The following is a 26,426-nucleotide window of genomic DNA, read 5'->3' as shown; positions in this document are numbered from 1 at the left end:
TCCCCGCATGTGCGCACACCTTCCTAGTTTTTTTGCATGCAACAACTTTCTCTCTGCGCATGGAAGGGAAGTAGACCAATACAGGCGTGGGAGGCGAGTGAATTAGGGAGATGAATTAACTGCACGCACTGCATGCGAAGCGAGTTATTAGGGGCAGATGTGGGAGGCGAGTAAATTAGGGAGATGAATTAACTGCACGCACTGCATGCGAAGCGAGTTATTAGGGGCAGATATGGTAAAGATCGCCAGAAGAGAGGAATGCGCAGACCATATGGGGGAAAATGGAAAAAAAATATGCGCAAAGAAAAAAGGACCGGAGGGAGTACAAGTGTAGTAGTGATAATAGATATTGATTTTTGTAATAGGAACAATAACAAATAGCAAAGTAGCAATTGATAAAATGGAGCACAAACGATATTGCAATGCTTGAAAATGAGGCCTAGGGTGTGTACTTTCGCTACTGCAATATCTCAACAATGCTAATATAATTGAATCATATAACAATCCCTCAACGTGCGATGAAGAATCACTCCAAAGTTCTTATCTAGCGGAGAATATAAGAAAAGAAACTATTCCTTCCGATCAATCTATCCAAGAGTTCATACCAAAATAACGTTTGGGTTGAGCATGAACCACTGATTTCGCTTTGAATTTTCCTCCGCCAACATAACTGGCTCAACAGGCCACCTCCAAGGCACGACACCAGCCCACGCTCAACGAGAGGCGAGCACAAGGGCCCGAGAGACCCAGATATTTCCATGCGTTGGCCCAGGCCGCGCCCAAGGCAACAACAGGCCACCTCCAAGGCACACAACGCCATGCCCGTCGATATTTCCATGCGTTGGCCCAGGCCGCGCCCAAGACCACCGCCCCCGCACCCCACTCCCGTGCCCCCACCTGGCTGCGCCCGCGCTGGTCCCGTCACGAACCGCGCGGCCCCCGAGGAGATCAGAGGCAGCACAGTGGGGCGCCTCGTGAGCCTTTCCTGTGTCGGTGTCGGCGTGTCCCGCTCGCTCGAGGAGTACAGTAGTGCGCGCGCCACAGACAAGAGTCCAGATCAAAGTGGACTCTGCGCTCTGGCTCCGAGCACGAGACCCCTCCCTCCCTACCTCGATCGCCGCGATATTTCTCCTTGCCCGACATCCGTCCAAGCTCCATGTGCCGCCGCACCGGAAACCCCCAAAACTCCACCGTGCATGCACACACAAAACAAGCTCAAGACGGAGCATGGCATCGGGTGGGACGGCCAGATGATGCGAGGCCGTGACCGACAGGCCCAGCGCCAAGACAACACGAGACGCGGTGATCATGAGCTAGCAGCACAAAAGCGGCATGGAAACAGACGAGGTTGGAACGACAACACATAATTATATGTCTCGGAACACCGTCACCGCTACGAGAAGGAAGAAAGAATCCCCTACCAGATCTCATCAACTCTACCACGACCCGCACCGGTACAAACACCACATGGGGTGGTCAGCTTAATAAGAGTACTAGCACTCATGGACGTGGTACGTCCGATCGAACCATCAAAACGACGCAGACGCCGGAAAGGCAGGCGAGAGAGCGAGCCGGACACAAAAGCGGCGGGGCGTGCCCACCGAATCCGGCGTCGCACCCGCCAGCATTGCCGACGCGCCTTTCCGCCGGCCAACCAGTGGTCACCACCGCATCAGATGAAGTGGAGGAGGAGCGGCGCGGCTGCCGCCACGAGGAGCCCCGCGGCGGCCACGCGGCGACCGACCACGGCTGCGCTGTAGTCCTGGTTCATGCCAGACGGGCCGTACGCGCCGCCGCCGAAGGGGCTCCCCGGCATCCCGGTGCTGGTCGCGCCCGGCGGGGTCATGCTCCCCATGCCGCCGGTGCTGGTGCCGGTGCCGACGCCCGTGCCCGTTCCGGTGCTGGTTCCGGTGCCGGTTCCCATGCCTCCGGTGCCTGTCCCTGTGCCGCCGGTTCCCATGCCGCCGGTGCCGGTGCCTGCTCCAGTGCCGACGCCGCTGCACAAAGAAACGTACACAAAGCGCACACATACAGCGTCGGTCAGTCAGTACATTGCACGGCGAAATGTTTCACACGTCCCATCTTCAGAAAAGCGAGAAAGTTGCTTCCAATCTATCTATTGCATATATAATGCAGATGCAATGATGCCGACGCGCTTGCCCAGGTTCAATGCAACTTTGAACGGGTGGCATTCGGAGAAAGATGGACCTCCCTTTAAGCTCGGACTAGAAATATCCGATTCAGACACCTTTTGCTTCACATGGGCAAAGCAAGAACTCAAGAACAGTACCAAAGGGAGAACACACAGCTACTAGAGTGTTCATCAGTAGTGGTACTACTATGTGAAGATGCATATGTTGTTTAGCTGCAGATGTACTGTAATATTCGTGCATCATTAGTGGGCACGGCACATATTCCCCGAATCTACTTTGACAGCTTTTGCCAATGATTTTTCAGATCAGCTTTGTGTTTGCATATTGCAAACTGAAACATGGTAGTGCACACTTCAGTATACTGGTAGCGCTCGGTAACTCTGGTAACCATGAACCCTGAACTAGCAAGGCCCCGTTGAATTAACTATCATGTGTGTACGTGGTGTATGTGCGGCCGTGTGAAGAATCTAGATTACGGCGCACTAATAACACCAAGTAAACTATGCGCAGCGACTCATGACACCAGTCAGGGGCAGTCAGTCAGAGCCCATACCGCATTTCGCTTAAGATGCTCTACTTCCCAGATTCAAGTACACGAATCAGGAGTATTAAAAGGGAAATGCCCCCAAATCCTTTAATAAACAGATTCACTGATCTAGTAGAGTAGTAAGCATGCTCCAAGCCAAGCAAGCATGTGAGGGAGGCATGTGGGAGTACAAGTAGTAGTAGATGGGAGGGTGGTTACCTAGCGCTGGCGGGGTACTTGCAGGATCCGGCGCTGGGGTCGGCGCCGGTGAGGGTGGCGACGCCCATGAAATCGCAGGTGGCGCCCATGCCGGCGTTCTTCTGGTAGTAGCTGTTGCAGGCGTAGGAGCAGTGGGCGACGACGGAGGAGGGCTGGAAGCAGGGCCCGCTGGAGGTGATCTGGGTGCAGTCGGCGCCCTTGCCGCACGCGTAGTCGATGGCCTTCTGCATCGCCACCGGGTTCGCGTCCGACTTGCACACGCAGTACATCGCATCTGCTACCTCACCAGTCACACAAACAACAATAATAAGCCCTCGAATCGAATCTATATCTAGCAAGGAAATAAATCTTTCTTCTTCTATCTACAGCTATGGAGAAAAATGGGGGAAACTGGGCACAAATAGCAACAACATCCCTGATCTAGAGACAAAAGATTTCAAGAACATACAAGGAAAGTTTATTAAGTGCTCTAGAGCAAGAAAGATTCAGGTCCGGGGAGTGCATGGAAAAGAAAGAAACCTAGGAACTCAATCTAGGCAGGCAAAACTACTATGTTTGCGCAGAGCCAGTAGTCGGGGCCGCTGACCTGAGCCGGTGAACATGGCGACCAAGAGCATGAGCACCAGAGGAACCGCCATTGCAGCAGCGGAAGGGAGCTTTCGCTCTCGCTCTCTCGCCGGAGCCTCGCCGAGGTCTGGGCAAGCAAAGGAGGAGGGTAATGGAGGAAGCTAGTCGGCGTGGCGTGGGAGAGTGGGGAGTGTGGTAGTGTGCAGTGCGGTCAAGCTCCCGAGCGCGGCCCCTTTTTATCGGCGAACACCGGCCGCACAAACCCGCATCGAGCCGTTCGTTCGCTCGCCCCCTGGAGGTGGAGTTAGAGGTGTCTCTGGACGCGTCGGCGTGCGACCGTGCGCCAGTGTCCTTGCCACGGGGTGACGAGCCGGGCCGTGTCCGCATGCCAACGGCTTTATTTCGCTCGCATCAAGCGGCGGTGGTGAGTCATCGACGGATGGATCGTCCTGTGCGGCTCGTGCAAAGGCGTGCAGGGCGCTCTGGGCCGCGCTGTCCCGCTTTGGCGCGGCATGGCATGGGAGAGAGCCGATGCGGCGGGCATGCGGCACTGTGCTGCTGCGCTGCGCTCGGCCGGGACGGCTTTATTTCTCCACCAAACCAGTACTACTACTACTACTCGCGCAGTGTGCATGCGGTGGTGAGCCACTGTCAAAAAATAAAGTGAGTGGTGACGGCCAGTCGGCAGTGCGGATTAACGGTCGGATGGTACTTGTTGCTCTTTATTTTTTGTGACATATATCTTTTTATTACTACTAGATTCTGCACTACTCCAGCGTGGCTTGACGTCGATCTTGCTGGGGAGTGAGGTGCTTTTGCGCTCGCTTTTGTTTCCCCGTATGATCGGTGCTCTCACATGGCCTGCGTCGACCGTTTTCTGGGTGTTTCTCACATGGGACGTTTACCCTCTTCCTGTGTCCTCTTGCTTCGTGGTGTGGTGTGTCCTTCACATGTGGGCACTGGCCCGTCGTGTACATGGCAAAAATGGCTTGTTCCTTGTGAGTGGTAGGGACCTATATCTAACATGCTGACAAAGGCACTACAGTTATTTGTTCAAAACAATCACTATGCCTATCACCATTCAAAGTTAACAATTAACCATACTCGCCCCCAAAAAAACAATTAATCAGACTCATCGAATAAAGAAAAGACCCGAGTGTTAGCACAACAACACTAAACTTGGACGGAAAGTACAAACAGGGGTAAAATAACAAATAAGGCGGGAGATGAATTTTATAGGAGAAACGTCTCGGCAATGATAAGAGCAACTCGAATAGCTCCCAAAAAAATTCCTGTAAAAAACGTTTTATGGGATGGTAGTACAATTTAGTGAAGTTGTCGCCAGCTACTTACCTCAGTTCTTGCAAATCTCTTCCCCGCAAATATTTTTTTCTCACCGGTTCTTGAGCGGAGGCGTGGCTGCACGGGGAAGCCTACTGACAGCGGCTAAAGCATGGAGACGAGACAAGGAGGAGATTGAGCTATGAGGCGCAACGGTGGGGATGCGGCCTCGCGGTGACAGAGTCCAAAGCGGGAGGCGGGACATGGAGGAGGTTGAGTTGCGACGTGCGGCCTCGCGGTGGCAGAGGCTGAAGCTGGAGCCGGTGCAGGGGAGGAGGCGCGGCGCTGACCCGATATGGCGGGGCGAGGAGCTCCTCTCCTAAAGTTTCAGCCCGCCAAAATTACTAATAAGTTACACTGCCTTGCATGTGAGAGCAAGTGCAACCTGATATTCAACATTATAATGGGCAAATATATAAATTTGAAGTCACATATGAATGATATTTAAGATGTGGGTTTTAGTCTCACCGGACATCCATTGGAATTAAAATTATCACTACAAAAAATTTGATGAATGCATATGTGACTAAAACCCACATCTTAAATATTTTGATGAACAGCTCCCTCCGTCCCATAATGTAAGACGCTTTTTGACTCTAGCGTAGTATAAAAAAACGTGTTACATTATGGGACGGAGGGAGTAGATTTGTAGAGCTTGTGCAGTAAAGATGGATATGCATATAAACATATACACATTAGGAGAATTGAAGTGGTTTTGATACTCTACAAATCTTTGGTGTTCCTCTAGAAAATGATTCTTCAGTTGAGTTGTAGCTTATGAATATACAGAGTGTTGTTGCATACATTAGGAGGATTGAAGTTGTTTTGACATTCTAAATATCTTTAGTGTTCGGCTGTAAATGATTCTTTAGTTGAGTTGTAGCTTATGAATATACCGAGTGTTGTTGCATTTGGTTCGGAAAAAATAGAAAATCTTGAACAATCAGTTTTGAGTAGTTTTAACACGCGGGAAGAAACCTCGTTGTACAAATCCCGGCCACACTTCACGCCATTACAAAACGTAGCCACCTCGTGTGCCATTGGATATGCAGTCGGTCAATCTTTACAATCTTGAAACATAGGAGGCACCTCACCACCCCGAATGTCTCCCTCTTTAGATCGACAAAATAAAACTGTACATGTGTGACCTAGGCTTTGAAAGCATACAAACAGTTAGTTCGAAGGAAAGCAGGCATATGAAGATGTACGCTAAGGAGAAAGCTTTGCGATTCTGACATCTCGATTCAAGAAAAATGTGACATGAGGTTTGAGCTCGTGTTGACAGTGCTTTAATACGCGGATGAATAATTGATAAGATATATGCATATCTAACCCCTCCATCGTTGTTTTCCCCATATATTTCTACTCTGGTGTTCTCATACATGTTTATTCCACATTTGTCCTTGACGGATTGATTTTTTGTCAATATATAATGACGACAAGTGTCATCAATAATTTAGATAATGACACTATTACTTGGATTATTTTCTGACAAGACCATATCTTGTCGAATAATAATCCATTTCGGAGATTTGCAACAGGCAAAATAGCTAGACATGATTATTTATATTATAACATCATGTGACGCAATAATTCATGAAAAAAATTAGGGATTTGGAATTTTTCATGCATTTGAAAAAGTGTTCATGGGTTTTGAATTTTTTCATGAATTTAGAAAAAAAATCACAAAAAAATGAAAAAAAGATCATAAACCTGGAAAAATTTATGAATTTAAGAAAATTCCATGAAATTAAATCAAGTTCATGGATTTTGAAAAATAAAAAATAAAAGAGGAACGATTTTAATTTTTAAAATATTTTTATGAATTTGAAAAATCTTTGTGAATTTAAGGAAAGTGCATGATTTAAAATTATATCACGAATTTACAAATGCATGAAAAAAGAAAAAGAAAAATGGTAAACCACTGAAAATTCGTCCTAAAATAAACCAGTAGAAAACAGCTCCAGAAAACATAGTTGGAATATAATATATATTTTTTAGACAAAGTTGGAATCTTCTAGAAGTTTCCTAAAAGTGGTGCGAAAAAAACTGGGTGCACCGGTCGAACAAGAACCTGGGGCCACAACATACGATTTGTACTCTGCGAGGACGTGCGACAAACGTTTTTTTCTTACATTGGCATTTCACTGATTAAGTAATAAACTCATACAATGTCTCCCAAATACAATCCGGAGCAGAATGTGAAATAGAGAACAAACTAGAACTCTTACAAGAAAAAGTGTTAAACTGGCCAAGCCCAAGGTGGAGACAGTATGTGTGCGTCGGTTTGCCCAAAACCTGTAAGAGGTAAATACACCGCAAGTCACAGAACTTGTACCCGACGGTCAATTTGGTGCATAAATTTGTAAGACTAGTCATAGTGGGGAGTAACTTAAAGTAGTAACATGCATATGTTACTAGTCTATGTTACTACCTCCTCATGTGTTGTGTCATGCATCACTTCATTTATTACGTTGTAGACTCATCTTTTCTTGATATGTATGATGTTATAGTAACTAGCTATGTTACCACATGCCTCTATTTCTTCATTAATTACATGACACATCATCTATTTTGCCTAGATAAGTGTGATGTTATCACCTATGTTACTCTCACTATGGGTAGTCTAAAATACATGTTTCTGGTCATCTAACTTGTCTTTCCATTCATATACGGTACTTTCTACCGTATCATGTGCATGCATGGCTTGCCGACATGGCAGGGGCCCACTGTTAGTGGTTGAGGCAGTGGGTAATCCGCGTGCACTGTTTTTCTTTTCAAAAAGCACCCTTGCATTTTATTTATTTACACAGAAAATCCTCACATAAAATGAAAAGTGCTAGAGCGGCAGCAGGATTCAAACACACGACCTGCTATGATTCGCCTGCTTAGATAGCTACTTGACCTCCTTACTATTGATGTTTACAGAGCCCAATTAGCTTTATATAAGATAAACCGTACGAGTTAAAGTAGAAACCAAACGAGAAAATGGGAAGGCACCGGTTCTAAGCTATGACCACATATGCTCGCCGCGTGTGCGAGCGCCAACCATCCGGCCACAATGACATTTAAATAGATAAACACAATTTATCTTATGTATTCTTTTTTCTATTTAAGAAAATTACTTATATTCTAGATAAACTTTTCGCACAAATCAACTAGATTTTGTTTGAATTCAAGTAATTTTAAATTTAAAAATCTAGATGGGAAATATAGTGCAGAATGAGTGTACGTGTATTTTCGGACAAATCAACTATTTTTGCATGAATTCGAGTAATTTCAATTAAAAATGTAGACAAAATAAAATATAGTGCAGAATGAATGTACATAAATTCTTTTGGACAAATAAATGAATTTTTGAATTCAAATAATTTTAAATTTGAAAATCTAGATAAACGAAACTATAGGTCAAAATGAATTTACGTAATTTTTTCGGACAACTTAACTATTTTTTTCATTGAATTTGAATAATCTAAATTAAATAAAATATAGTTCATAATGAATATACGTAAATTTCTTTCGGACAAATCAACATAATTTATTATGAATTCAAAATCTAGCTGAAAGAAATTATATGTGAAGAATAATGTACATCATTTTTTGGAAAAAATCATCTTTTTTTTTGTTTTGATAGGGCTGGATCAACGAGCTGCTCGGCTCGTTTGGCTCGTTATCATTAAGCTCATTATCGTTAAGTTTGTTATTATTAAGCTCACGAATATTAACGAGCTAAAACCTCTGTTCGGCTCGGTTCGTTATGGGCTCGTTATGCTCGCGAGCGTTCATGAGTGCTCATTAAGGTAATAAACAACACAAAAGAATCTCATGATCCCATAAAAAATTCACAATGGAATAAATTAAACAAATATTTTATGGTAATAAACAACATAAAAGGATCCCATGATCCCATTAAAAATTCACAACGGTATAAATTGAACAAGGCATTTGGTTCCCGGCGGCTGGATCTTGGTTGACTCTAGGGTCTCCTCTCGGCATGCTCCTAGGTCTAGGAGAAGTGTCGAACCCCTAGTCTGGGCTAATTATCAACTCTTTTGTTAGTATGTGCTGATTTGAACTCGGGGTCTCGTATCAAACTTTTGAAAAGTATCGAGCTAAATGAGTTAGCTCGTGAAAATCGTTTGCTCGCTCGTTAAGCTCGTTAATCTTAACGAGCAAAAAGTACGGTTCGACTTGCTCATTTACTAACGAGCACGAGCTGAAACGAGCCGAACTATCGAGCGCTCATTACGCTCGCGAGCTTCGAGCTTTTCGTCCAGCCCTATTTGATTAACATAATTTAAAATTTGAAAATAAGGATAAAAGGAAATATAGTGCCCAATAAATATACGAATTTGTTTGGGACAAATATAAAAAAATGTTTGCATTCAAATAACTTTAGATTTGAAAATCTAGATAAAAGAAAATATGGGTCATAATGAATGTGCGTGATTTTTCAGACAAATCAACTAATTTTTATTTGAATTTGAATAACCTATATAAAAGAAATATAGTTCATAATGAATGTACGTAAATTTCTTTCGAACAAATCAACGGAAATTTTGTTCAAATTCCAATAATTTTAAATTGGAAAATATATTCAGAATGTGTACTTTTATTTTAAAGGTTATATACCTTAGTAGTCCAAATAAAATACCAAGTACGATCAGTTGCGGTGGATAGGTCGCTAGCTCCATTCCAATAGGTCGTTGGTCAGAACTCGCTCGTCCCATTTTTTCCAGCCCAATATATTTACAACTTACACTGACCGTAGGACCCAGCGGACAACTATTGTTGGAGTGCTTTTGTACAAAGTAAAAACTAAAAAAAAAACATCACGTGCACTAGCCACTGACAATGGACCCAATATATTTACAACTTACACTGACGATGGGACCCAGCGGGCAACTATTGTTGTAGTGCTTTTATTCAAAGTAAAAAAACGAGGGTTTTTCTTTAAAAAAACATCGGCCCTGGCCATGCTGGCGTGCTACGTAGGCAGGAAATACACCCATGTATGGAAAATGTGACCGTATTTGCATGTCCGCGCAAGTTAGATGACCAGAAACACGCAAGTTTATACGTCAAACTGAACGTTGCGCGCAAATTCTAAGACTTCTAGTGTATTTGGAAAATGTATTTACCTCAACCTGTAACTTTTTTTTTTTTGAGACAAACCTCAACCTGTAACTGAAGCTTAAGGCGCGGAATAGGGTTTGACTCAACCTGGGCTTCCCCTCATACCCACACGGCCTACAGTTGAACAACAATGGGCCGTTGGTAGGCCAGCACCCACCTTGTTCCGTGCTTCCTCTAAGCCTGACCCGACCCACCACAGTCTCTTCGTCTCGCTCACCGGGCTCCCCAACCAATTTCGTGGTGGCGCACGTGAAGGGTTCGGGTATGGAGGCGGCCGCCGACGAGGAGCAGGAGGGGCTGTCCGCGCAGTCGCCGGCGCAGGCGCCGCCTTCATCAGCGTCCTCCCTTCCAAAGGTTCCTCCCGACTCCCCCGCCCCCTCCCCCGCCTCACCCCCTCCTCTGTTTTCACCTCTGAAGATCGCGCGTGGTCTCGTGGCCTGATGCGTTTCCCTCGTGTCGCAGGAGCAGTCGCAGGTGGAGTTGGAGCTGAGGCTGCTCCAGGCTCTCGAGTTCTACCCTCCCTCCAAACTGAAAGGTGTGATGCTTCGCCGTTGTGGATACCAGTAACGCATCTATCTGTGTCCATTCTTTATACTTACTCCCTTTGTCCCATAATATAAGAGCGTTTTTGACACTACACTAGTTTAAAAAAAGCACTTATATTATGGGACGGAGGGAATAGTTTAGTATGTGAGGAAGATGGGCCTCTGAGGAAATACAGAATTTCAGGCGAGCTGTGTTCCCCTACAGGGCCTCCTTTATCATTACTGTTGTGAAAAATGGGGAAACAACTAAATACTTTCATTTTACACAACAACAAAAATAATAATACCAGAACCTGCATTTAACCGAGTATACTCTGAGTGTGTCATAACTCATAAAGCCTTGCTTGGTCAGGCTTAAGAGCCAACCATTTCCTGTAATTTAGATACTTGGTAGTTCCAGAGTAAGAGACCTTTCCAAAACAAAACTATTTCAGAAGCACTGTTTTACTTGTCGTGATGACACCGCTAAAAACTGAAATGTGGAATAGTGTACCATCAAGTACCAAGTTAAACAGCAAACAAGAAACACACAGAACATGGCAAAGAATGCTGCCCAACCTTTGCATAAATCCTTTCTGTAACTATAATTGTTGGGGCTAAGTTTCAATCACACTGTACTCAATTGACATACAACACTGAACTTCGTCATCTTTTATGCTTACCACCTATGATTTATATTAAATATGGTACACGCAAGCTGTACTGCCCTCATTTGACGAAGTTGCTACATTTAGGAGATCTTATTTCATAGCTTGAAATGAGTGCATGTTTAGGAATAGGATGTTCAAACTTATAACATTATGTAGCATAGAGAACCAAAGAAACTAAGAAGACTCTGGCACCTCTTTTATTTAGTGTGTTTTGTCTTGATTGCTTTTTGCTGGATTTGATTAGATTTTAAGGAGCGGCTAGTCATTCATTGTCCTTTTATTACATTCTGTCATGGGCGCCACCACACCAGCAACCATGGATGAAGACAGCCATAACGGGGTACGGCTGTATGTATAAATTGCTTCTTTTGGAAAGGCGTCCAACTAAGAAGAATAGTCTACCATCAATTACCAAGTTTAACAGCACAAAAGAAACCACGAAACTTGGCGAGCAGTGCTGGCGAGGGGCGTACCCAGTGCTGAAGGGCCCGTTTGAGTTCAGCCTACGCGCTCTCTACCAATACCTGGCGCGCCAATATTGGCACGAGCAAATCCCCCCCCCCCCCCCCCCCCCCACCGTTTTCGCCCACGTGCCTGCGTAAGATCTGAACTGCGAACCAATTTTTTGGCATGGTTCCGAAATTTGGCCCCCATCCAAGCGGCAGCCAATCCTACAGGTCAACGCCAATTTTTTGGTGCGGCGACTCCCGGCTATAAGCCAAATAGCCCCGAAAGCTCCATGCAAGGAGGCCGGTTCGAACCCAAGACCTCGAGGCCACAAGTGGAGCGACTCTACCACTGCGCCAGGCTCACCGTTCCGAGCAGTGCTTTGGCGAGCCTTTGCATCCATTATGTAACTAGAATATCTGGGGCTAAGTTTTAATCTCACTGCTGTCAGTTTAAACATTGAACTTTAGAATATGGTGCACACAAGCTGTATTATCCTCGTTTGACAAAGTTGCTACATTTAGGAGATCCTGTTGCTACATTTAGGAAACAAGCACATGATTGTTTAAGAATAGATGTTCAAACAAGCACATGATCAGAAGAAACCTAGAAGATACCAATGCCTCTTTTCTGTAGTGTGCTTGGTCTTGATTGCTTTTTCCTGGATTTGATGAGGTTGTAAGGAGTGGCTAGTCATTCATTTGCCTTTTAATCGCACTCTGTCATGGGGGCCAGCAACCATGGATGGAGACAGCCATCACTCCATATGTAATGGGGTACGGCTGTATGCATAAATTGCTTCTTTTGGAAGGGCATCCAACTAAGAAGAATAGTCTATCATCAATTACCAAGTTTAACAGCAGAAAAGAAACCACGAAACATGGCGAGCAGTGCTGGCGAGGGGCGTACCCAGTGCTGAAGGGCCCGTTTGGATTCAGCCCATGCGCGCCCTACCAATACTTGGCGCACCAATATATTGACGAGCAAATCCGCCACCAGCATTTCGCCCGCGTGCCTGCGTAAGATCTGAACTGCGAACTAACTTTTTGGCATGGTTCCGAAATTTTGGCCCCCATCCAAGCGGCAGCCAATCCTACAGGTCAACGCCAATTTTTTGGTGCGGCAACTCCCGGCTATATCCAAATAGCCCCATAAGCTTCATGCATGGAGGCCGGTTCGAACCCAAGACCTCGAGGCCACAAGTGGAGAGACTGTACCACTGTACTAGGCTCGCCCTTCCGAGCAGTGCTGGCGAGGCTTTGCATAAATCTATTATGTAACTAGAATTGCTGGGGCTAAGTTTTAATCTCTGTGCGGTCAATTAGCATTAAACATTTAACTTTAGAATATGGTACACACAGGCTGTATTATCCTAATTTGACAAAGTTGCTACATTTAGGAGATCTTATTTCGCAGCTCGAAACGAGCACAGGATTATTTAGGAATAGATATTCAAACTTACAATATTATGTAGTGTAGAGATCAAAAGAAACTTAGAAGATATCGACACCTTTTTTCTGTAGTGTGCTTGATCTTGATTGCTTTTTGCTGGATTTGATGAGATTTTAAGGAGTGGCTAGTCATTCATTTGTCTTTTAATTGCACTCTGTCATGGGGGCCAGCAACCATGGAGGAAGACAGCCATCCCTCCATATATAATTGGGGTACGGCTGTATGCATAAGTTTCTTCTTTCGGAGGGGCATCCAACTGTCTGTTGAAAGCTGTACTCAGCTAGCTCTAGCTGGCATAGATTGGTCCTTTGAGTGCATGCAATTAGAAAGTGTTGAGTATGGATTTCTTTGGAGCGTTTTCAGATCTGTCACAAAAGTAAAATTTATGGTTTAAAGTTCTGAAAGAAATGTCCTCCTAGTGTTAATTGTGTGTGTGTGTGTGCGCGCACTGTTTTTGTTAACATGTCAATGCTTGCATACAAGGTGAATATAGGAAAAGAACTTCAGAAAAAAACAATCGGACACAGAACTAGCTCAACTCACAGAGCTACAAGCTTTTGCACACTGATCCTGTGTCCTGCCTTGGCACTGGGTGTTTTGGCAAAAAATGGTTTTGCAGATGTTTGTTACATACAGGATACAGCTGTTGAAATGCTGATGGAGAATTTTGTGTATATTTTTGTTCAGTATGCATTCTAAAGCTTGTGTGCTTGTAGGCATTCATCGCCACTTCATTCTATACGGCCTCATGGAATACTTGAGAAAAAGGTGACCATATGAGAATTCTTCAGTTTGCGGTTCCATGAAATTAGCGGGATCTGGGCTGACAACCTATGAATTCTTTCAGCCTTGACAGACAATTCTCCGCGGATGAAGTTCTGCAACTGCTGGACCGCTTCTTCAACCTAGAGATGCTGGTGATTGAAACACTCATCGATTTGGACTACTTTGTTGCTGCTTCTCTTTTAGCTTTTGTGATTGTTTTGCATCGACGCTGACTCAAATGAGAGCTTGTCTTTTGAAGACATGTTTACTTTAATCTTCCTTTTCCTTAGTTTCGGGAGTATGGACGTTATTTTTACACACGGTTTTGTTAAACCAAATGCAGAAACCAGACGACGACGAGAAGGATAACTTCGGCCAGACTGAAGAATTCGCCTTGCCGGACAATTTTTTCAAGAAGGAAGATTGATGTGCAAGTTAGCTGCTGCTTTGTTTTCTTTTCGCCCTGTAGTCTTTGCCCTAGAGGCCTGGAACAGAACACCCATATATATGCTGAAGAGCTGTGTTGGTTGCTGGTTGGTGTTCACTGACTTGACCTGTGCTGTTGTACAGCTTCTGTTGTGCTCGGATACCCGACGAACTGTTATGAGTCTGCTCATTTAGGTTCAGAATCACGTGTTTCGCTTCGATTGTTCCCTCTGTGTCATCAGTCCGTTGTTAGCTGAAACTGAAAGTAGTCTGCCGATCTGGGCCCCCGCGGTGTGTGCCTGGGGATGATCGTGTGGCTGCTGCATATTGACTGCGATCACCCCGCCACCTCCGCTGGCACAAATCAGTCGTCTGCCCTCTCGTTGTTCAGCATGGGTGGTCCGGACAAATCTTTCAGGCGCTCTTTGGACTGCAAGGATTTTACAGGATTTCTTTCCTAAGGATTAGTGGATTGCCTTTGGATCAAATGAATGTTGGCACTCACATTCTATTCCATAGAAATTAGAGCATCCACTGGAACCCATTTTAAAAGTCAGTCATGTAGGATCGAGACTACTTTCCTGTGTTTGTCTATGTTCCATTCAAACGACTATTCCTGTATTTTTCAAGCAAATTCTACTGTCTTTGGTCCATATCAATCTTGAATAAATGACACGCGTATTTGAGAAACAAAATTTATCGTTCATTTAGGATCGAAAAGGCCCCGAGGCTTTTGTGGAGGGGACAAAGAACGAGTGAATCGTCGGGCACTTGTCAGGGCCTAGTTGTTCTACGAGATCAGAGTAGTAATTTGTGTGGACGAATTTCAGAGAATTGCGAGGAAAGAGACCCCGACTTGGGAGCTATATTACTATCGGTTGTGCCGTATACGTTTAGGGTTCATCCCTGAGAGGAATTCTGGAAGATTCGATGCCCAGCTCAGCCACAACCCGGCTGTTAAGTAGGTGGATGCCTCGCGGTAAACAGCGGAGTGTGAATAGTAACAGTAACGGAAAGTAAATCTAACGGTTGACGATGAAAGTAGCTTGAGGAGTCTCTTGGACCGTTGGATTGGCTGAATCGGTATGTGCCGGAAATGGCACAGTTAACTGAAGAATAATCTTCAGATACCGTGACCTAACATTACCTCCAACTTCAACTTGGCTAGTTGAAAAGCACAATTGGGAACTACAGCAGCAGAAAGCAGCAGACCTCCTCTAGCTACTGATACCGTTCTAGGTCTGACAAGGAGCAATTGACAGTTTGATTTAATAGCAAACTGTTCACTGATAAAAGAAGTTGAACTGCCTGAATCCAGTAGTGCTACTGCTCTTTTTCCATTGACATACACTATTACTGTAGGAGATTGTACAACAAGCTACTGGCCCATAGCATGTGCAGAGATAAACATTGCTTGCTCTTGCTGTTCTGTTCCTTCCTCTACTACTTCCTGTTGATCAATGTCAGTTTCATATGGACCAGTTTCTTCCATTTCTTGCTGTAACATGTGCACATTAGGTACTAAAGTGCATTTGTGGCCATGAAACCACTTATCTCCACACCTCCAACATTCACCTGCTTTCCTGCTTTTCTGAATATGACTGTTAACATGTTCATTGTTCTTTGTGTTACTAGTTGTTGGAGCTGTTGCAGTGTTGATCACCTGTTTCCCTGCTGTGGGCACTACATTTTTCTGCCAGTAGTTATTGTAAGGAGTTGTTGACTTCTTGATATGTGTCACAGGAGGGGGGTGACAAGGTTCAATCTCTTTTGCCAAACAGTAGGCATCAGTTAGGGAAGTGGGTCTAAGAAGTCTCAATTGGTACTTAATTCCATCTCTCATCCCATTAACATAGCACTTTACAAACCAGAGTTCAGATAATGTAGGATTTTCCTCCTGCAGTTCAGCCATTAAATCTTCAAACATCTTGGTATACTCTGACACTGAATTGCTTCCTTGTTTCAGAGAAGTGAATTGTTCAGTGAGGTCATAAGAGCCTTGGGCAGAAAATCTCTTAATGATTTCTTTTCCAAATTCTTGCCATGACAGTTGTTTCTTGAGTAGGCCAGATCTCCTCAACCATACATCAGCATCTCCTGTCATGTACATTTGAGAGAGTGATACCTTATATTCTTCAGGTGCTCCTGCCATTTGGAAGTACTTGTTGCACTGTCGAATCCAGCCAACAGGATCTTCACCAGAAAATCTAGGAAAATCCATCCTTGGACCTTTTGTCATTGCTTTCATGAACTGAACCTGCATATCCTGCTCATAGGTTCTAAAGTAATCCTGCCACAACTGTCTGTCTCTAGCTGGTTGCTGATATTGTTGGAAAGCAGGAGTATGATCTCCCCTTCTTTGTGTTACTGGTGTTCCCATAGCACTTGCTGTTTCCAAGTTAGCATGAGCTCCAAAACCAGGTGGTGCTGTAGTTCTGCCAGTCCTGATTGGAGGTAATTTCTGCATGTGTATCTCTTCCAGTTGTCTGGTCTTTTCCTTTTCCGCTTCTAATTGTTGCCTCAACTGTTCAGTTCTGCTAGGTGGTCTTTCTCAGGTTGTTTCTCTGCTCTAGTTCCTGACCCAGATGGAGCCACTAATTTCTGCAAGACCGAACTCATCGTGGACAATTGTTTCCCCAGATCTAACACAACTTTTTCAATTCCTCCAACTTGTAGAGCTATTTCGCCTTGTTTGGAACTAATTGACTGAACATCTTCCTGTAATTTTGACACATCAGTTCGCATCGTTGCGTTTTCCTGTTGAACCGCACCAAATTCATCTCGAAGAGAGAGGACCTCTTGCCACTCGGCCTCATCAATTGCCTTCGAGCGCCCCATCACCTTGATCCAGAGAAGAGAGGGGGAATTTTACCACCGCAGATGCGGCAACCAGCATCTCAATTCCAGATCCTGCCGCCGCCAAAGCTCCACGCCACCAAGGTACACGGATCAGCGAAGGACGTGGAATTTTACCTTGCTGGAAGGGATCCAGCACAACCACTCCGCGCTACTGATCTGCACCCGAACGAACACCGCCTCCTGCGCCGCCCTGGATCCGCCGCCGCCTGACGTCGCAGTGAAGGCACGCCTCCACCGCTCGCCTCAATCGTCGCCCGCCATCACCACACAACACAGGGAGGGAATTGGGTGGGTATTCTTGCCTCTCTTGGAAAAAAATTGATCCGATCAGAAGCTACCGAGGAACCACTGCTCCGATTACCAATTTGTCAGGACCTAGTTGTTCTACGAGATCAGAGTAGAGATTTGTGTGGACGAATTTCAGAGAATTGCGAGGAAAGAGACCCCGATTTGGGAGCTATATTACCATCGGCTGTGCCATATACGTTTAGGGTTCATCCCTAACAGCGTGTTTGGTTCGGGGGAATTCGAGATGGGGAATGGGAGTTGAGAGGTGGGGAGATTAAAAGTCCACTGTTTGATTAGAGGGAATGGGAGTTTAAGTAGGAAGGGGAATGGGAGTTGAGGAAGCCAATTCCCACCTATTTCTTCCCGGGGGTACCTTGTTAATTCGTGAGCAGAGTTTTATCCCACGCTAATTCCCATCATATACCAAACAAGGGAATGGGAGTAAAAATCTACTTCCCATGACTAATCCCTTCATAAACACCCTTGTGCAAACTCCCATTCCTCTGCCTAAGTGTTTACCAAACAGGCTGTAAGAGGAATTCTGGAAGATCCGATGCCCAGCTCAGCCACAACCCGGCTGTTAAGTAGGTGGATGCCTCGCGGTAAACAGCGGAGCATGAATAGTAACAATAACGGAAAGTAAATCTAACGGTTGACGACGAAAGTAGCTTGAGGAGTCTCTTGGACCGTTGGATTGGCTGAATCGGTATGTGCCGGAAATGGCACGACCTGACAGCACTGGGCAGTGGCACAACAGAACAGTCCAGTCCCCAAACCCTCACCAAACACACTTCGTGCGAGCCCGTGCAAACCCACGGGCTGCTTGATTTCCGTGCCTTGTGAGCAGATCTATGGATAAACCCTGGCGACGTCAGAGCGCGCCCCACCAGTCGGCGACCCACGCCGTGGCCGGCACCCCCTGCGGGCACGCACATGGGGACGGGGGCGCCACTCCCACTCGCGCACACTTCCTCCCCCGCTCCCTTTCCCTTGACGCCTTGCCGATGTGATCCCCCGCCGCCTCCGCCCGCACTCCGTCCCCGCGCCGATCCCATCGCCCCTCGCCCCCAGGAAATGTCTCGCCACCACCACCACGACCCGGCCCCGCCGCCCTGCTGCTCCTGCTGCGCCTGCGCCTGCGGCTGCTCCCCGCCGGCCCCCGCCCCGGCGCCGTGCGGCTACTACCCCGCGCCGCCTCCCCAGCCGGCGCCCGCGTCGGACCAGCTCCTCCACGCCATCGCCGCGCATCTCCTGCTAAGCTCCGCTCCCCCGCCTCCCACGCCGCCCCAGGCCCAACCGCCGCCCCAGCCCCACCCGCAGCACCAGCCCCACCCTCAGCCGCCGCCGAATCCCGCCGCGCACCACGCGAATCTCTACGCCTCCTACGCTTACCAGTACCAGCACCAGCAGCAGCCGGGATCCGCCCCCCACGCGGCCTATCCCCAGCCGCCCGCGGCCGCCCCTGCGCCGCCGCCGCCGCAGCATCAGCACCAGCAGCCGAACCCGCCCGACCACGGCCAGCTCCTGCTCCACTCTCTCCTGCGCCGCGTGGCCGCGCTCGAGACGACCTTGCCGCACTGCTTCCCCTCCCCTCCCGCGCCGCACCCCCAGCAGCCCAACCCTCGCCGGCACCACCGCGCGGGCGCGCACCAGGAGGGCCCGCGCTCGCGCTCGCCCTCGCCCCCGCCGCGTCGCGCGCGCCGGGGGCCGCAGCCGCCGACCGAGAGGGAGCTCGCGGCGCGCACCATCCAGGAGCACTTCCGGCGCTTCCTGGCGCGGCGCTCCCGCACGCTGCGCCAGCTCAAGGAGCTCGCCATGCTCCGCTCCAAGGCCGCGTCTCTCCGGGCGTCCCTCTCCGGCTCCGGCCGCCGCCGGTGCAAGGACCCGATGGCTATCTCGGAGGCCGCCCTGGGCATGCTCTACCGCCTCGACGGGATCCAGGTGATGCAACGACCTCTGTTCGGTTCCATCAGTTATGCCATTGGTGTGTCTGGTTTTGATGGTGGGTTTCGGACCAGGGAGGGGACCCCATGATCCGGGAGGGGAAGCACGCCGTGAGCCGGGAGCTCGGCAGGATACTGGAGTTCGTTGACAAGGTGCTCCTCAAAGAGCAGGAGGAGATGGGCATGGATGGCGCATTCGACGATTATCCTGAAGGTTGTCATGGGATGAATCGCCCAACTGTGAACAGGAAGGTAGGTTTCCGCGGTAATGAGGACAACACCGAGGCTGATGAGAGCTCTGAGAGCTCGAGTTCTACCGAGGCTGCTGAGACGAAGGCTGCAAACAGCAAGAAGAGTGCCAATGGCAAGCCTGGGCTTGCAGCCCCAGTGCCTGTACACATGGAGTCAAGGAGAACTGGAGGGGAAATGTGATAACTCGGTCTTGCATCTTGTAATGTTACCTCTTGTTTAGAATCATGGGGATTGTCTTGCTCTTACATTACCATGGTTCTTCTTCCGAACCGATGTTTCTTGAAATTAGATTGGAGCCTGCTAGATGGTAGAGTTTGTGCCGCAACTACGATGTTTAGACTGTTGTATTGCCTCTCTGTTACATTTGTTACTGCATTGTACTACTGGTAGTTTTGAACATTGAGAATCTAGCCTGGATCATTTTGTCGCACTTGTGGATCATTTTGTTGCGCTAATTATGTCATGGTTCTTGTGGGATCTTGGTCAAACAACATGTGTTCAGGTGAGCTGTACGTCATGCTCATCTCCTTATCAATGAACGCGCCTACACAACTGCACCTTGTTCTGATGTTGTCATTAATAGTTTTAGATCGCTTCTTGACCTTGACAGATTGAAGTTGTAGCTTTATCCTTTGGCCTGCTTGGTAATTATCGCATGGGGTCAGTTTGGTTGTGCCTAAGTAGGCTGCTTACATGTGCTGCATACGTTTTTCTCCATTAGTTGGGCCATCCATGTGATGATGTTTTGAGCCATAACTTGTAACAAGTTTTCTCTGGGACTGGGTGTTTCATCGTTAAGTCGGTATTGTCTGAATCTGTTGAATGAAATCAACTTTTCCTATTTTGGATCAAGAAAATAACATTTTGCTTGGGGCTTGCTAACGTTTCTTGCTTCGTCTGATCGTTGGGCCTGATTTCTTATACAGGGTTGATCATTTTAGCAGGACCATGAAAAAGAACATGTGAATCGCAGCAGGGCTTGAGTCTCATCGGTGCTCAATATACACCGTCAGGTAGGCATTTATAGCATGACTGTACAGGGTTCTTGAAATTATAAATGAATAAGAGCCGTTACTGGCATTGTTCTAGAACATGGGACTTACTAAGGCTGAGGTGATGCTAGTTTTTGTATGCTGAAAAATTCATGTTGTTTTAACGCTTCAATAGAGGATCTGTGTTGTTTTTCGTAAATGTGTATTTTCTTTAGTTTTTGAGATTTGTGATAGCTCAGGCTTGCATCTTGTAATGCTGCCTCATGTTTAGAGTCATGTGGTTTGTCTTGCTCTTACATTACCAAGGTTCTTCTTCTGCACTGATGTTTCATGGGAAAAGATTGAAACCTTTTAGTTGGTTGAGTTTGTGCTGCAACTACTATGATTAGACTGCTCTATTGCCTCTGTTACATTTGTTACTGCATTGTACTACTGGTAGTTTGAACATTGAGAATATAGCTTGGATCATTTTGTTGCACTAATTTCGTCATGGTTCTTCTCGGATCTTGGGCAAACAGCATGTGTGTTGTTTGTCATGGTCATTTTTGTCAATGAATCAGAACGCGTCTACACAACTGCACTGAGTTCTGATGTTGTCATTAACAGTTCCAGATCGCTTCTCGGCCTTGATTGGTTCAAGTTGTAGCTTTATTCTTTGGCCCACTTGTTGATTATCGTATGGGGTCAGTTTGATTGTGTCTACATATGCTGCTTACATGTGTCACATAATTCTAGTGTTTCTCCGGGAGTTGGGCCATCCATGTGATGATGTTTTGAGACATAAGCCCATAACTTGTGACGAGTGTCTCTGGGTGTTTCATCGTTAAGTCGGTATTGTCTGAATCTGTTGAATGAAATCAGCTTGCCCATTTTGGATCCGGAAATATAATCTTCTTTGGGCCTTGCTAACATTTCTTTGCTGGGCCTGGTTCATTATATGGGGATTGATCATTTTAGCAGTACTATGAAAAAAGGACGTGATTCTCAAGAAAAAATAAAAATAAATGAAAGAAGGACATGTGAACTGCATCTTGTATCATGTTTAGACTGTTGTTTTTTATCTCTGTTACACGTGTTACTGAATTATACTAATAGTTTTAAACATTGAGAGTCTAGCTTGGATCATTTTGTCCCACTAATTATGTCATGGTTCTTGTGGGATCTTGGGCAAACAACATGTTAGGTGAACTGTACGTCATGCTCGCTGCCTTATCAATGAATCAGAACGCGTCTACACAACTGCACCGAGTTCTGATTTTGTCATTAATAGTTCTAGATTGCTTCTTGACCTTGACAGATTGAAGTTGTAGCTTTATCCTTTGGCCCGCTTGTTAATTATTGCATGGGGTCAGTTTGGTTGCGTCTGCTTATGCTGCTTACATGTGTTGCATAAGTGTTTCTCCATTAGCTGGGCCAAGTGTTTCTCCATTAGCTGGGCCATCCATGTGATGATGTTTTCAGCCATAACTCAGTAACAATTGTATCTGGATGTTTCATTGTTAAGTTGCTATTGTCTGCTCTGTTGATTGGAATCATCTTGCCCATTTTGGATCCGGAAATAAAATTTCTCTTATTCTTTTTTTTTTATCGCTGGGCTTGGTTCGTTATGCAGGGTTGATCATTTTAGCAGGACCATGATGAGAAGAACATGTGAACCGCAGCAGGGCTCGAGTCCCTTCGGTGCTCAATATACACTGTCAGGTAGGCATTTCTGGCATGATTGTACATGGACAGGGTTCTTGAAATTAGAAATGAATCAGCTCCGTTACTTGCCTCTTGCTTGAACATGCGACTTACTAAGGCTGAGGTGATGCTACCTTAATGTAGTTTTCTGTATGCTGAGAAGACTCGTGTTGTTTTAACGCTTCAGTTGAGGATCTGTGTTGTTTTTCGTAAATGTGTGGTCTCTGTAGTCTTCAGATAGTAGCTTAACTAATACTAGATGGAGGTTTGTGGCTGGAAAACACTGAGGTTAGACTCTAATGATGCTAGCTAGCCTGTGTTAGCCTGGGGTGCCTAATTATTAGCCAAGAGGGTGCCTCGGCCTTTGTCGTGTCGGTTTCAGACTTGGTTTTGGGAGAAGTTGTATTTAGCTTCTGGAAATGGTGGTGCTGGAAGGCCAAGACGCCAAGCTAGTGAAGCACCCTTGTAGACCTCCATGGAAGGAGAACGTGTCAGTTTTGCCTGTGCAACTGACGGAGAGTGAATCTGCAACCCTTAACTATTTGATGTGTACATACAAATGAAAGGATAACTGCGGCCAAAAGGAGGTATGCGTGTACAGTTTACATAGAAGCCTGGCTTCCCTTTCACTCGCCCACGCCATCATAGTGATTGACACCGCTGGTAGCAGCATCAGAGAAATCTTCCGTGTCTTGTGCTCGTTGACGTTTGGGTACCACGGTTTTAGTGCATCCCTCACACTTCTCGGGCAATAAAAGTTGCTCACACTCAGGTCTCAGATCATGTCTGCCATCACAAACGGGGGAGCCGACATCAATCTCGCCGCGTGCCCCGACCCGCACAGCGATCGCATACGCTTCGTTGGAGAGCGGTACATGGCCGTGGCGTGCGTCAAAACTTGGGATGGCAACCAGCTGGGGATGGCAAAACTTGGGAGCTGGGACCCTACCTACGGTTTTTGCGTCTTCTTCTTCCCACACGCCACTGGTGTCTGCCCAGCACAAGGCTTGCCGACAGAGGTGAGGTGAAACGGCTGCCCGGGCAGTTTTTGGACGAGCCGGGGAAGTAGGCGGATCTCAGGGTTTCATGGTGGCATGGGCCTCACGGAACTCTCAAAAAATGCATGCAATTTATTTATTGCCTTTGCCATAACTAGCAGATTCCCCCAAAAGAGAAGAGGTAGTACTATCTATATCTTCGGTTGGTTCGCTTGAGAATTTTGGTACATGTGAATGCATTTCAGAAAACGGTGATTCTTGCATAGTTCAAGTATGCTCAAAACTGCGACTTTTGTGTATAGCTTATAGTTATAGTAAAAGAAACACTTGAAGTTGTGTGTTTAACTAAAAATAAACTCAGTTGCATTTTTCCGATAGTATAAGAAAATCAACCTCGGTGGACTTAAATGTAGATGGACAGTTATATATCTTAGGCTAGTTGTTCAATTGTCCAAGTCAATGTAAACAATTTTTTTGATGAGATTGTTATGTTGTCGGTGTTGTGGTAAGTAGTTGGTGATATTTATAGCGGCGATCCAATAGTATGTGTGATGAATGGCACCCTTGATGATATAATCCAAGATCTGCTACAGCAAGGGAAAAATTGAGTGCCCATCTGTGAGTCTTTTGTGACTTGATTAGGTTGCCAAATTAAGACAAAAGTCTTTGATTCTCGCCACATTTCAGAAAAGGGTGGCTTTTAGCATAGTTTAAGGATACTGGAAATAGCAACTTATTTTCCAGAAAAAGTGTATCTTTGTAAAAAAAAAGAACTTGAAGTTGTGGGGTTTCATTAAATTAACGTTCCATCTTTTAGAATCAGACTTGGACATAAGAAAATCAATCCCAATCGACTTAATGTGGATGGACCGGTATATCTTAGAGCTTAGACTAGTTGCTTAATTGTCTAAGTCAATGTGAACCATTTTTGGGCGAGATTGTTATGCTGTCAGTGTCGTACTAAATAGTTGGTGATATTTATAGCAACATTTGAATAGTATGTCTGATGAATGGCACCCTTGATATAAACCGGGATCCATTGCAGCAAAGACAAAATTGAGTGCCCACCTGTGATTCATGTGTGATCTGATTAGCTCGTCAAATCAAGATACACGACTTTACTCCATTGCCACCTTTAATCCTAAAAGAGTGGCTGCGCTATTACCCTCCCTTCGTGTCGAACCATCTCTAGAACTGAAAAACCACATGTTATCGGCATAGAGGCCTAGATGGGTCTCTGCTTATCCATTTTTATCCGTTCTGATATAATGTCTTCTTCCTCATAGTCTAATCTCCCATTCTATTGTCGTTTGTGGCTACTGAATCAACATCGCATCTTATCGGTTATTTTTATTTTATAAGTCAATAACTAAATTCAATTACCAGCTAAAATCTACATTTGATACGTAACCACATTAACACTAAAAGAATTCTTCCACATCTTATTGACTTGAATAATGTCAAATAAAAGCATGTTTTTTTATCTCAATAAGTAGATTCAACGGGCACATATGTCCATTTTCAATATGTAATCACATCATAACAAAATACGAATCTTCACGTAAAATCAATGACATAGAATTTAGATGTGAGATGAAGTACGTCTTATCGGTTATGTTTTATTTTATAAGTCTTATCAATTATGTTTTATCTTATAAGTGAATAAGTAAACTAAAGTGGCGGCTAAAATCTACTTTTTTGTAGGTCAATAAGTAGATTCAATGGGAACATACGTCCATTTTCAATACGCAATCACATCATAATAATACATTACAATTATGTGCAATACTTATGGCACATCTAAATGTACTTTAGCAACAATAAAGACTTAACAAACTTCATTTGTTTTTGAGAAAAGTCCATTTTTCGTCCCTCGTCTCTTCAGTTTGGTCACTTTTAGTCCCTCGACTCTAAAACCGGACAGGTTGCACCACAAACTCTCCAAACCAGTCATTTTTCGTCCCTCCGCATAGCCGATGCGGTTTCACTACTGACTCAGCCCGTCTCTCTCCAGTTAGCTAAAGGATCTGAGGCGGTTTGACCCGCCATTTGATCCCCTTTATCGACCTGTGCCCGAACCCTAGCTACCTTTGGCGGCAACTTTGGCGGCGGCGGTGGTCGGTGGTGGAAGGAGGCGGCGGCGCACCAACATCTACTCTCTCCTGCTGCCGCGGATCACCGGCAGTGTGGCCCTCACTTCCCGTTGCCCACTCGGTTTCGTCGGAGTTTGCGGCCATGAGTTGTGCAGATGAAGAGGGCATGTTCTGGGCCGACGACAAGAAGGAGGCCGCTCGAGATGCAGAGCTAACATTTTGTATTTTCTGCTTGGTTTGGTGGTTGGGATGCATTGATGAACTAGGGTTTCAGCGGATTGGAGATTTTTGGTGAAATTGCGCCAAATTGACAAACCCGCATTTGGTCATGATTTTCCCATGAGGCAGAGCGTCTTGCACTAATAACTGGTTGGATTCCGGAAGCCATCCAAGATACTAGATTTTGCAGGTACGCGGTGGATAGCAAGCTCAAGTGCTAACATGGATTTGTTCCACTTAGACATGTTGCTTTTGAGGGGGTGGATACAGGTAGAAGATTCATTGGTTGCATGTGTAGTGATCACGAAGTGTGTAATTTAGTTGTTTGGCATGATCCAGAGCACCCACCTCATATGCAAAGAGCTCTGCAATTATTGTTGAGTATGGCTGAGGGTGGTGAGAAAATTAGGGCAGAAAATGTGGCCCTTGTCAACCAATTGGTTGTAGAAAAACTACAAGATGAAGAAAAGGACAGGGCAGAGGAGGAGAAGAGCAAGGCACTAGAGGAGAAGAAGAAGGTGACGGAGGAGAAGAACAAGGAAGCGGATGAACTGAAGGCTACATACCAGTTGAAGATTGATACGTCTCCAACGTATCTACAATTTTTTATTGTTCCATGCTATTATATATTCTATTTTGGATGTTTAATGGGCTTTATTATACACTTTTATATTATTTTTGGGACTAACCTATTAACCGGAGGCCTAGCCCAAATTGCTGTTTTTTTGCCTATTTCGGTGTTCCAAAGGAAAAGGATATCAAACGGAGTCCAAACGGAATGAAACCCTCGGGAACGTGATTTTCGGAACAAACGTGATCCAGAGGACTTGGAGTGGACGTCAAGCAATCAAAGAGGAGGCCACGAGGCAGGG

At 45.8% G+C, this 26,426-nt stretch overlaps 3 protein-coding genes across 3 annotated transcripts; 2 read left to right on the top strand and 1 right to left on the bottom strand.

The window, feature by feature from the left end:
• Positions 1 to 1,348: 1,348 nt before the first annotated feature.
• LOC123182612 (PLASMODESMATA CALLOSE-BINDING PROTEIN 4) lies at positions 1,349 to 3,827 on the bottom strand. Its single transcript, XM_044595246.1, has 3 exons — positions 3,485 to 3,827; positions 2,899 to 3,172; positions 1,349 to 1,997 (listed from the first exon to the last, which is right to left on the bottom strand). The coding sequence occupies exons 1-3, from the start codon at positions 3,534 to 3,536 to the stop codon at positions 1,673 to 1,675; spliced, it is 651 nt and encodes a 216-aa protein (XP_044451181.1). The 5' UTR covers positions 3,537 to 3,827; the 3' UTR covers positions 1,349 to 1,672.
• Positions 3,828 to 10,115: 6,288 nt separating this feature from the next.
• Positions 10,116 to 14,454, top strand: LOC123182611 (uncharacterized). Its single transcript, XM_044595245.1, has 5 exons — positions 10,116 to 10,296; positions 10,405 to 10,477; positions 13,753 to 13,804; positions 13,884 to 13,953; positions 14,145 to 14,454. Exons 1-5 carry the CDS (start codon positions 10,207 to 10,209, stop codon positions 14,226 to 14,228), a joined length of 369 nt encoding a protein of 122 aa, XP_044451180.1. The 5' UTR covers positions 10,116 to 10,206; the 3' UTR covers positions 14,229 to 14,454.
• Positions 14,455 to 18,272: 3,818 nt separating this feature from the next.
• Positions 18,273 to 20,041, top strand: LOC123182610 (formin-like protein 5). The gene is made up of 2 exons (XM_044595244.1): positions 18,273 to 19,315; positions 19,393 to 20,041. Exons 1-2 carry the CDS (start codon positions 18,308 to 18,310, stop codon positions 19,747 to 19,749), a joined length of 1,365 nt encoding a protein of 454 aa, XP_044451179.1. The 5' UTR covers positions 18,273 to 18,307; the 3' UTR covers positions 19,750 to 20,041.
• The last annotated feature ends 6,385 nt before the right edge of the window (positions 20,042 to 26,426 follow it).

Source organism: Triticum aestivum, chromosome 1D (genome assembly GCF_018294505.1).
Source record: "Triticum aestivum cultivar Chinese Spring chromosome 1D, IWGSC CS RefSeq v2.1, whole genome shotgun sequence".
Classification (NCBI taxonomy): Eukaryota; Viridiplantae; Streptophyta; class Magnoliopsida; order Poales; family Poaceae; genus Triticum; species Triticum aestivum.
Note: the sequence above shows the minus strand (reverse complement) of the source record. Positions and strands in the feature narration are given on the sequence as shown.